Source organism: Myodes glareolus, chromosome 9, assembly GCF_982192425.1.
Source record: "Myodes glareolus chromosome 9, mMyoGla1.1, whole genome shotgun sequence".
Lineage (NCBI taxonomy): Eukaryota > Metazoa > Chordata > Mammalia > Rodentia > Cricetidae > Myodes > Myodes glareolus.
In genome coordinates this window covers 88,128,214-88,140,792 of record NC_142034.1, presented here as the reverse complement: position 1 = coordinate 88,140,792, position 12,579 = coordinate 88,128,214, and the positions used below count along the sequence as shown (strand labels likewise).

The window sequence follows — 12,579 nt, the reverse complement described above, 5'->3', positions numbered from 1 at the left end:
AGAAAAGAATGAGGTTCCCAGGCTCTGCAAACACGGGAGGCTGCAGGAAGGCTTGAGTTGTCTCCCACTACACAAAACAATTCCAAGGGAGCTTGAAGGGGGCAGTATACTTTTTGGGTATGGGGAGAGGGTTATCTGGGTGGTGTCCAGAGAGGACTAAGATGTGAACTTCAAAATCCTGTAAGTCTCCAAGCATCTCAATAATAATAATAATAATTGATAGTAACCCCACAGTTCTAGACTGGAAGTGTAGTGGAACAGACTGTGTGCTTACTATTGGTGGGGTTCAATTCTTGGGTACCACCCCCAAAACAAGCAAGCAAGCAAACAAACAAACAAACAAAAAATGAAAAGCAAGGAACAAGACAGAGGCTAGATGTCTCTCACTGGCCAGAACACATGTCCGGCGTGTGGAAGGTCCTTGGGTTTCCATCCCTAGTCCCCAAACAACAAATAAGTAAATAATAGAAATGAACATTGTTAGGTCCCAGGTAGTCCATCTCTCTAGAAATGAGCCCAAGCTGGACCATAGGAGGATTGCTGATAGATAAAACCAGCCTTCCCCAGGCACTTGTGAAACCAATTCTCATCTGCCAAAAGGAGTCATTTCCCTTCCCTGTTGCAGAAGGGACATACGTTACCCCTGGGGTCTACCAGCATATCGAAGCTCACACCACTGCTGGCCTCCAGGCTTCCTCAGTACCACAAGTACCTGCTACATATCAAGTCCCTTCATCTCCCCCAGCAATGGAAGCCCCTTACAGTCCACATGATTTGTCTCCCACTTTGTCTCTCTCTAGTTATCCTCTCTCACTATTTCTTGCACCCTGTCTGTCTGTCTACTCTATAATTCTGACTATCTATCCTCTTTCTGTTTTACCATCTCTTGCTATCTTACTATCTCAACTATCCTCCCCCAGTTTCTGGTTTCCCTAGCCCTAGCTGTGTCCACGCTTTTCTTTCTCATTACTCTCAACTCTTCCAGGTGCTTCAGGATGCTCTCCGGGGAAAACACACACACACACACACACACACACACACACACACACACAAAAACAAAACAAAACAAAACAAAACAAAACCTTCCCCTAAGAATGGAGAGGTCATGTCAGCAGTTTCTTTCCTTGTCCCCTTGCATACAAATACGAAGCCCTAAAAGTTCTTGGATTCCAGTCCCAGTTCTGATCCTTGCTGGTTGGGTGGTTTTGGACTTTTTATTTTCCCCTGTGTTTTCATTAACAACATGGGGCACACAAAAAAACTCTTCTTAATGAGGTAAGGAGCATGGCAAGAGGCAGCTGATATAACAGGCTCTCTAGCAAGCTGCAAGCTCGGTTTAGATGGAGAGTCTCTCTTCCCAAAACAAAGAGGATAACTAACTAATAGCCCGCTCCCACCCTCCTCACTGAGCGCCTGATCTGTACCGGGCTCTGTTACATCCCAGACAGAGACTTTTCTAGCTCAGCCTTGACAACCATGGACCTTTTAGACGAAGACATCAAAACTTAGAAGGGTTAGGTTATTTTTTCCAGGGTCCCAGGTTCGCCGTCTTGTGAAGTTACATTCCTAACCCTCTCTGTGTGTTAGGGTTGATATCTTTCTTCACCCTGGTCTACTTCTAACTGAGGACTGTGAGAGCCAGGGCTGCAAAGGAATCTCATCTGGGCCAGCTATCAACCTGGGAGGAAGGGGGAGGGAGGGCAGGGTTGTCTTAGGGTTTCATTGTCAGTTCGCCAAAGGACAAGGATTTTCAATGCTGCTACAGGGTGACAATGTGGTAAAACAGGTTTGTGGAGGCCCTGAGAATAATGGGAAGCATTTTAAGTCTAGCTCTTGAGGTGGGGGATAAGCCTTAAGCCATGCTTCAAAGCTTCTGGAGCCCCATGCAGAGAATGGGGCTTTCATGGGTCAAATAAGGAATGTCTGCGCTCACACTAGTGCTTGGAATTATCTCTGATGTTCACTAAAAATTACCAAGGAGCATAGAGTACAACCCCTAGAAGATAGAATCTGGTTTGAAAGATATGATTGACATATACACATGTGCAAATTATGTAAATTATACATATAGACATATAAAAAAGATATAAAAGCCAAAATTTTAAATTAAAAAAGAAAAACATTCCACACAATCTAACACAGGGCTGTATTTCTAAATCCCCCCACCCCACGACTAAGGCTGAATTTAAGGCAGTGGTTCTCAGACTTCCTTGTGCTGCGACCCTATAATACAGTTCTTCATGGTGTGGTGACCCCCAACCATAAAATTATTTTTCTCGTCACTTCATAAATGCAATTTTGCTACTGTTATGAATGGTAATGTGAATACATCTGATGTGTAGATGGTCTTGGGGGACCCCAAAGGGGTGGAGACCCACAGCATGAGAACTGCTGACTCAGACCTTGTAGATGCTAGGAGGCACTCCCCATTGAGCTACACCCTCAGGTGGGTTATGTTTTCTTCTGTTGTTGTCTGATTTTGAGACAGGTCTTGCTATGTAGCCCAGCCTGGCTTTGAACGCTTCACCTTCCCGTCTCAGTCTAGCAGGTGTTGGGATTACAGGTGTGTGCCACCATCTGCAGCTCGCACTTGCTCAGATCATGTGCTGTGCTGGATTCCTGGAGGCTCCCTCAGGTGGTGATGGCTTGTGGGATAAAGGCTGGTAGAGGAGAACCAACTTCCAGGCATGGTGATACAAGCCTTTAATCCCAGCACTGGGGAGGCAGAAGTAGGTGGGTCTCTGTGAGTTCTGGGCCAGCCTGGTCTGCATAATGAGTTCCAGGACAGTCAGAGGTATACAATAGAGAAACTTTCAATGAAGAAAAAGAAGAGGAGAAGGAGCAGGAGCAACAACCATCACCAACTGGCTCTCAACTAGGAGTTACATACATAACTATGTTACATACATAACGCTTTGAACTATAGTTACAACAGAACTCGCTGATATGTCCCAGGGCAGGATTCGGTACTCAGCCAATGATGAAGATAGACTTTAGGCTTTCGGGTGTGTGTGTGTGTGGGGGGGGTGGTGACGGATAATGAAATGGCATGGGGTGGGGCTGGGGGTGGGGAGATAACGCAAATGACTATCAGAACAGCTGTTCGTACATGCACAGCCTCCTCAAGGCTGAAAGTCTCTTGAAGCAAGGAATCCTGGTAACCTGCCTGGTGTTTCTGTGAGGGTTGCTAGGTTACCTATGTAATGCTCACCATGGAAGACACCAGATAGGCTGAACACAACTTAGTAAACAAGGAGCCGTAGTAACCCATCTAATTCCAGTGCTCGAGAGTCTCAGGTAGGAGGATGGTTATGAGTCTGAGGCCAACAGGAGCTAAAGAATGAGACCCTATTTCAAAAACAAAGCAAACAACCACCCCAAGCATGACAAAAGCCTGTTACATGTGTGTAACAATAGGCAGATATTTACTGAGCATTTAGTCTATGACTCGGTTTCCTCAACTATATAATGGTGTTATGGCTAAAGACAAAGCAGAACAGACCATTCTTTTGGGATTGCCACAAGGACCAGATGAACACCCTCATGCAGAAACACTTGAAGGCGTTTCCCGGCACACGGCAAAAGCTCTCCAAATCTTCATGGCCACAGTCAACATGACAACCGTAAACACAGTGTAACACATTGCATAGGGAAAAAAGAAGCCGTATCCCTTACTTAGCTGAAAGCCCACTTCTGCACAGCGAAATGACATCTATCTGTTTGTTGTGGAAGCTCTCTGTGCCACCCCCAGAGAACTCCGCACACAGTCCAGTGCGTGATTCACTAGGAATGTGCTCAACGCTGGACGAGACTGTTAGCTCCGCAGTGGGGTAGCCGTGAAGCGGCAGCTTACTTTAGGGGCCATAGGGCTAAAGGGTTCGCTTGGTCTGTGACTGACAGTCTAGCTGTCAATTAGCGAAGCCGAGGTGTGCATAAGAATGCTTGACACTTGCTTCTAGGACTGCGGAGTAAGACTCTGCGGACCTGAACGGGCTTATAGGTTCAGAGCCCGACAACAGCTCCATGGTTTGAAATGACTCTGTTTATCTCCACCCCTGGCTGATGGCATCGTCAGTGAGTGACAGGGGGAAAGAAATTAAGTAGAATTGTGAGATGCATCTTGAGAAGGGAGGAAAAGGACTAATGGAGAGAGGAGCAGAGAGAGTAGATGGGACCCATGGTTAGAGACTGCCCCTTGCCCTCCACTGCGGGATACTTACTTCTTCAGGGTCTGAAAGCCACGCTCTTTGAACTGCAGTTCATGCTGCAGGTGGACCATCTCTCTCTTCAACTTGTTGACCTGAATGGCAGAAGACCACACAGAAGACGGGATCAGAGGGGGATGTGGAGGTGTAGGCTGGGAAGGGGAGCCCAGAAGCCCCTGACGATACTGCTGTTGCCTAAAAGGCCACCTGCATCCCTTGGGCATCTTACGTCACAGCACCCTCCCTTCACCAGCGCAGTCTGGGAGTCAGCCTCCCAGGGAGTGTCCCTGTCGGTCCTGCCAGGCAGCCTCTACACCGGGGAAACAGGGAGAAATCAGACACTGACTGGGATAGTCAGGCCTCCCCATTGCTTTGCTATGGGATCCCTCTTGCAGGACCCCGTCTCACCTCTTCTTGCCTGTTGTGATGAGTGGGGGTGATAACAATTACCTGGGCCACACACCGCTTAGAGCTGGGGTTGATCTGAGAGCAATTTGCACGGAGGTGGCGGCAAGACACCACCAAAACCTAGATCCTCCTTAGGTCTGCAGAGTTCTGGCAGCCTTTCAGCGAGAACTTCTGATTAAGTTCTAAGAGACTTCATGCATGAAACCCGGATGTACAGCTCTTCCCAAAAATACCTGACATCTAAAAACACGGGGCTCACCTTCCAGTATGGGTGCAGGGTTTTCGAGCTACACTTTAGCCACTCAGACAAGGTACATCAGACTATTAGCCCAGCATTCATCCTACCTCAGTCCACTTCCCCTTTTATGTTTTCGTATGTGGAAATCATTCAGATCTAAATGAAACCCGTGTTCAAAAGACCCAGCATACTGTGAACAAGCCGCTTAACTACTCTGCCTTAGTTTCCTACAGTAAAATGGGGGTAACAACACTGTCCTTCTAAAGGTCATCACGAATGAAGGTGATGCAAAGTGGGGGGCAGCTAGGAGGAGGGAGAGGACACCAAACTCCAGTGAGGACTCTGGTTTCCTAGGCAAGGGTCTTGGTCTCTGCTCACTCATCTTTAAAGTGCAGATTCAAGGGGTGAAGCAATGGCACGAGATGAAGAACCCAATACTATGGCAGGTACAAGGCGAACGCCTCTGAATGGCAACTGTGGTACCATCGTTAATACAACAACCAACCACAGCTACTATTATGTCGGGGCCTTGCTAGCCCCGGCTGCCACGGCCTGGAGGGTTGGCCAGTAAGTGGCAGAGAGGACGCCGTGAAGATCCTTACCCGGGATTTCGCAGTGGCGATTTCAGCTTTCAGGATCTCAGGGTCATACTTGGAGCTGGACGACGACCCAGAGACCACTGCAGGGAAGAAAGAAGAGAATCTCAGCCGAGGAAACACAGCAAAGGTGGCTTATTACAAACCCAGAGGGAAAGGACTAAAAACAGGAACAATCTGCAAGTCCAACAAAGGGGGATTTGTTAAATAGATACGGTACACGGAAAATGAAGATGCTGTTGTTAGGTCTCCAGCTCCACAGGGCGGTGCATGTGTGCAGAAACAACAGTCTTGGCTCCGCTCATATTGGACCAAAGATGCTAGTGGATGCTTACAGCTTTCCTCAGGAACCTGTGAAATGGTAAGGCCCACTTCCCTCCCTTCCCTTCTTTTGGTATCTGGCTCCATCTCTACACATTCCTATGGCGTACACCAAGCCAACACTAGCCTCCTGACTCCTTCCCATCATCATTTACTCATTCTGCATCTCAAAGCCCTCGCTAGCCTCCTGGTCCTCCTCACTTCCTCCACTAGCTTCCAGGTGGTTCCAGATTGCAGCTCACTTCCCACTCTCTTTATAACAGCAAGGTTTTCCCCTTGCCCTTCCTATTCTCTCTCTTGCTGTTCTCACTTCTCTTCTAGAAAACCCTGGCGGTGTCCAGTCTAGTTCTTTTTATTTCCTGGACTCTTTCAGATGCTTCTGGATATTCTCTCTCTCTTATCTACAATAAAAACCTTCCTCCCCACTCACGGAGTGTTCATCTTTCTGGTTTCTTTACCGCACCCTTGCATACAGATACAACTTGCGTGATTTTAAAACCATGATGTAGAAAACCGCAGAGGGAAATGAGAAAATGTCTGACACCTACGGTTTCATGACACCCAGCTGAGAAAATGTACAGAAAAGCTAAACGAGGGAAATGTAGTTTGTAAACTGATACACACACGTGCCTCTACAAAGACTGGATGCTGGGGACATAGGTCAGCTGCTTGCCTGGCCTGGGTGAGACCCTCGGTTAACACTGCTGTCTAGAGGGGTGAGTGATAAATGAAACTAATTTTCACCTTTGCACGTTTTGGTCTTTTTCATATTTCCTTACATGAACATCGACTTTCCTAATAAGGATGCTAAAAAGTTCATTTTTTATACTAATGTGCATTTGAGAAGAAAATAAAGTACCCACAGCTATACCACCCGAGAACAACTATCTTTGTCCTAAGTCATCTCCTACTGCGTAGCTATAGCTCTTTCACGTTAAAATTTCATTGCCTTTTAATAGCATGTACGCCGCTGTGGCTTATGGACATGAACACAATACAGTGTGAAATATTTCAAGGAAGAAAACGAGACAAAGGGAAACCAGCACCAGCCACAGGCTCCCAAGCTCAACCAGAGTCACCACTGACCTGGCTCTGAGCATCCAGGCTGAGGAGGCGAAAAGGGAAATGTGTCTAGATATGAGACTCAATCATGTCCTCAATCAACACTCCCTGCCATCGTTGAACAGGCTTTCGTGGTAAGGAAGGTATTTCTCCAGTGTCCTGACTCATCCTGGATGGGTCAACTCATCTTCCCTCCCACTCCTGGTGGTCTGAACACTGCGGTGAGAACCAAAGCCACCATCAGGTTTGCCCGGAAGACGTCAACGGTACTGCTGCTAATCTCCAGCATCTGACCGTGACATAGGGAGAAGCTGCTGTTTGGACTTAGTTAAAATAGTTTGGCGGGCTTTGAATTATGCACGAAGAAGGTTCAAGTTTGGGGAATGAGGAAAACTACTCCATATAATTACAGATGAGACACCATGGGCAGCAGAGTACTTCCGCAAAGCTCAGGATGATGACCAGGGTGACGAGGTCTGGGCTTTACCAGAAGAGACAAGCAGGGTCAGAGTGGGGACAAGAGGGCTTCACAGCCTTTGTCTGGGGCATGGGACAAGGACTCAGGTGCTCAGGGTGTTTCACTGACAGTGTGAGGTTGTCAACTCCGGCCTTCTAATTCTTCTAGTCATCAGTAGGATGAACGTCTGTGGGATAAACCTGGCTGGATACAGAGCTGGAACATGGCTTAAGCGTATTCTACAAAGAGGTACTTCCGGGCATTTTAAAGTGGTTCACAGGGTCTGTTACCCATGGTGGATGGTAAGACCTCGATGAGAAGCCTAGAGAAGTTGTCAGTGTGGGAGATAAAATGGAGATGTGGAAAGGTCACCAGAGGGGGCTGCCTAATCCAAACACCATCTCCTGTCACTCCCTGCCTTACACAGATCATGGACTAGAGTTGCTTGGGACAGCACTTCCCTATGGGGGAGACACTAGGGAGAGTGGTAATGGTCTTCAGACCTGTCAGAAGTGGCAATTCCTAACCCAGGCTGGGTAAAGATGATTCTGGGGTAAGTTCTTGTGAAATGCATTAGCACTCCTTGGGCATGCTCAGAAGTTCTGGAAGCAAAGGAAGCCAGAAAAAGAACATATTCCTATCAATGGGGCTGTCAGAGACTTGAATTCTTACTCATTGGAGAATTCTTATGAAATGCACAATTTATACACAAAGCTGCTGAAATAGAACACAGCCGGGTACATATTTTTATGGTAAACTTTTTACTGAAGTTTTTAAATTTTTAAAAAATTTTTTCTAAAGTTTATTTTTATTTTATTTGCATTGGTGTTTTGCCAGCCCGATGTCTTCATGAGGGTGTCAGATCTTAGAGTTACAGACAGCTGTGAGCTGCCATGTGGGTGCTGAGAACTCAACCCAGGTCCTCTGGAAGAGCAGTTAGTGTTCTTAACCACTGAGCCATCTCTCCACCCCCTGAAGTTTTTTTTTCCCTTTTTTTTCTTTTTAAGAGAAATTTTTAGGTGAACTCCAAGGGAGCAGGAGCGCATCCTGACCAGGGACATTTGCGGAGGCAGGACTGAGCCAGTGACCTAGGCCAGAACTGGCCCGAGACAGTGAACACCGCATGAGTGGGAGCAGAAAATTAAGAAACAATCTAACTCAGAACCCAGTAATGCCACTTGGGCATATATCCAAAGGATGCTCAATTGTGCCACAAGGACATGTGCTCAACTATGTTCATAGCAACATTGTTTGTCATAGCCAGAACCTGGAAACAACCTAAATGCCCCTTGACCAAAGAATGGATAAGGAAAATGTGGTACATTTACACAATGGAGCACTACACAGTAGAAAAAATAGCGACATTTTGAAATTTGCAGACAAATGGATGGAGCTAGAAAACACCATATATTGAGTGAGGTAACCCAGACCCAGAAAGACAATTATCATATGTACTCACTCATAAGTGTTTTAAAAACATAATGCAAAGAAAACCAGTCTAGAAATCACAATCCCAGAGAACCTAGACAACAATGAGGGCCCTAAGACAGACTTACATAGATCTAATCTACATGGGACATAGAAAAAAGACAAGATTTCCTGAGTAAATTAGAAGCATGGGGACCTTGGGAGAGAATTGAAAGGGAGGAGAGAGGCAGGGAGGGAAGCAGAGAAAAATGTAGAGCTCAATAAAATCAATAAAAAAAACACCAGGAAGTAAAAAAAGAAAAGAAACTTCTATAAACCGGGTATGATTTAAAAAAAAAAGCCCTATATAATCTCAGCACTCAGGAGGCTGAGGCAAGAGAACTTGAGAGTTCAGGGCGATTCTGAGCTACATTCTGCATTATTCAATCCCTTTGCTCAGAGTGCAGGAACTATACCTTCTGCCAGTAAGCAATTCTCCTTCCTTGGGACCTGGGAGGGGGTGTGCACAGTCAGCACCCGCTTCATGCTTCTCCAGCCCTCCTCGCCTCGTTCCTCTCTCCCTCACTTCAGGTCTTTCTGCGCCACCCCCATTATGTTGCTAGAACTTCACTTCTAGTGGCTTCCAGGGAAAGGAGACGGGAAGGAAGCAAAAGTTTTGAAATCCCACATGTCTCAGAATATCTTTATTCTACACTATACTTAAAGATAACTTCACAGTGATGTAGCTTTAGGTCGGAACTGACTTTTCGGAGAAAAAAAGACATTGTGCCGGTCTAGTTCTGTGCGACCGGCGACAAGTCTGGAGTACGCAGAGTCCTGACCATTTCCACGTGACCTGGTCTTGTTCTCTGAATGCCTGTAGGATGCTGCCTTGGCCCCAGGGTTTGAAACTTCCCAATGATGGATACATGTATGTTGACGTTTATTCACCACGTTGAGCACTTGGTGAAGCTTTACAGTGTAAACCCCTCCCCTGCCCTCCGGTTCTGGGAAACTCTGCTGAGATTCTTCACGGAGCCTTCTTCCTCTGTTTCCTCAGTTTCCTCGCTCTGTTTTGATCTGGAAGAGGCTGCCTGCACCATTGCTCTATTTTCCCCTCTCCTTGCCAATCTCACTGTATTTTGGCTCTGCTTCCTAGAAGGTTTCCCTGGTTATATTTTCCAATCTTCTAATATAACTGTTATTTCACATGTTTTGATTTCTGAAACATCACGTGGTGGCTTGGAAGTCTCCCTGGATTGGCATCTAGCTTGCTAGGCTTGTCTCGTGGCTGTGTAGCCTCTGCCGAGATTTTCTTCTCATGAGTACTTTCAACCCCCAAGCCTCTCCCTGTGGGGCCAGTCTCTCTTACAGGATACCCGGAGTCTCAGTGGCTGTGTGTGCAAAGAATAGAAGCCAATCCACTTGCTTGTGACCTGCGAGGTCTGTGATTTTATTGGCTGTCTCACTCAGGAGCCCTCAATGTCTGTGTCTTTTAATTTTTTTCTTTTCACTTCTGCCCAGGTCTCCCAGAGTACTATTCAGCCTGGTGGGTGATGGCCTGCCACCAAATGAAACATGAGAGTTGAATTCTCCAAAACCTGTTCCCATGTTCAATTAATAATTATGCTTTAGCAGGGCATGTCCTGGCTTTGAACTTGCCTGGTATCTCTAATCTTCCGGTCCTGAGACTCAGGCACAGATCTTTAGTCTTTTGCCAGGTTAGAGATGGGTAATCATTTTGCTGGACCAATATGGGATGTGGTCTGGTCTGCCTGGGATAATACTTTGAGATCCTCTTCTCTTCATTTTCAGAGAAAGCAGCTGCTGTGCCAAAGCTATAACCAACCTAAGTGTAGAGCTACCAGGTTCCTCATTTTCTGTCCATTTTCTCTTTTCTGAGGCTGTCCAAGTAGGTGTCCATTTGCCTTGTAGCTTCCAGATCTTATTGTGGCAGTTACAAAATGAACCAAAACAAAACCAAAACAAAATCTACCATGACGGAGAAACCTGGGGAAGAAAACACTTGCTTCCTCTCACAATTTATAAGGCATTCAGCAAAGTCAGGACTGGAGCGCAAGGGCTGATACAGAGGCCACAGAGGAAGGATCCTCACTGCCTTGCTCCTCATGGCTTGCTCAGCCTGCTTTCTTATAGAACCTGAGACCACCAGCCCAGGATGGCACTAATCACTCATTAGGGAAATGCCCTACAGGCTTGCCTGCAGCCCGATCTTAAGGAGGCAAAGTGAGGCTCCCTCCTCTCAGATGACTCTAGCTCGTGTCAGGTTGACATAAAACTACCCAGCACACTCAGACTGTTAAGCACAGCAGCAGGTACTTTTACATGCTGAGGCATCTCAGCCCTCCTGCTGTGATTCTTCTTTAAACTACAGGGTGCCAATGATTTTACTTTTCAGTTGGGACATCAAAGTCTGGAGAGGGGATGGAGCATAGCAAGGCTCCAAAGGACCCAGATCTTCCGAGTCTTCACCTGTTTCAAGCTGGGAGAAACCGGATATAGGCCAGGAACTTTGACATGTGACTTGTCAACTTGGAGTCAATGAAGGGAATAAAGGTTTTGAGATCAGAGCTACCTGGGTATCAAGGCACCTGCTACTTTTCAGGGGTGGGACTCTGGAGGAGGCCTCTTGCCCTCCTGGGAACTTGGATTCCTTGCCTGCAGAACAGTAAGAACACTGTCTTGTGAGAGGGTGTGGGTAAGTGGGAGGGAAGTTAACTGCTATAGAGGGGCCAGCTTACTGCTCGCTAGGCATACAGTAGGCGCACATTAAATGTTGGTTTCTTTCTCCTTCCCATGGGATGAAAGACTATATCAGAGAGTTGACGTTAAAGTCTATCCCAGGGTACAGCCCCACCTGAGACTGGCACTCACGACAGTCAAGGTCAAATGATGAAATCCTCACAAGCCCCAGTAGGCCATCTGAGCTAGAGGGCAGGCATGTGGCCTCGCCACTCTGTCACCCAAGAAAAGTTGACTTGGAGAGCACGCTTGGCTCCTCCCACCGAAAAGAAGATCAAGAGGAGGCCTTAGCCACACCCCCTTTACCTGGGATTCTGGATCTCAATTCTAATTGCCTGAATGACCCCATGGGGGTGGCCTGAGGCTGGTGCAGCTCCTGGGGGCTGGTGAAAGCTGCATTAATGGGCTGAAGAGTTGCACGGCTTAGCTCCCGTCCTTTGCTGAGTATTTACGGACAGAGCATTCCTATTTGAAATGTGTGGTGCTGGCTCGGTTTCAGGTTTCGGGATTTTCGAATTTTGAAATGCTTGCATATACATAATGAGGTATCTTGGGGATAGGGCTCAAGGCAAAAAATAGGAAATTTATTCATGTTTGATATGAACTGAAAGTAACTTCATTTATTTACCTATTTTGAGTTAGAGTCTCACTATGTAACCCAGGCTGACCTGGAGTTCACTATGTGGACCAGGCTGACCTTAAACCCACAGAGATGCACCTGCCTCTGCCTATGTATGTGCTAGGACTGAAGACATGTGCCATCACTCCGTGCTTGAAAGTAACGTGGACAATATTTTAACTACCTGTGTGCATGCCACAAAGTCCATGATACGGTACCTCTCACTTGTGGTATCACAGTGCCACTTAAACAATTCTAGATTTTGGAACATTTTAGATTCTGGTTTTATAGATTAGGGAAGCTCAGCTTATATTCTTGGTGCCAGGGATCTGTTAAAATTCTCTTAAAATACCAATAAATACTAATAATTTTACTGATAGATGAACAATGTGATATGTATCATTCCATGCCCTCATTGACCAGTTTAAATCTCATAAAGTCCCACAAAAGGCAGATTTAGTGCTATTGTTAGATCAATTCTGTACACACAAAAATATAAAACC

General features: G+C 46.5%; 1 protein-coding gene across 2 annotated transcripts in view; it reads right to left on the bottom strand.

Annotated features, from left to right (window-relative positions):
- The window catches only part of Wwc1 (WW and C2 domain containing 1), a 153,673-nt gene that overhangs the window by 54,881 nt on the left and 86,213 nt on the right, over positions 1–12,579 (bottom strand). For both annotated transcript variants that reach the window (XM_048436005.3, XM_048436006.3), the window contains exons 4-5: positions 5,454–5,530; positions 4,221–4,300 (exon numbers count right to left, since the gene is read on the bottom strand). In XM_048436005.3, the coding sequence (XP_048291962.1) occupies positions 4,221–4,300; positions 5,454–5,530 (157 nt within the window). The remainder of the gene's footprint in view (positions 1–4,220; positions 4,301–5,453; positions 5,531–12,579) is intronic.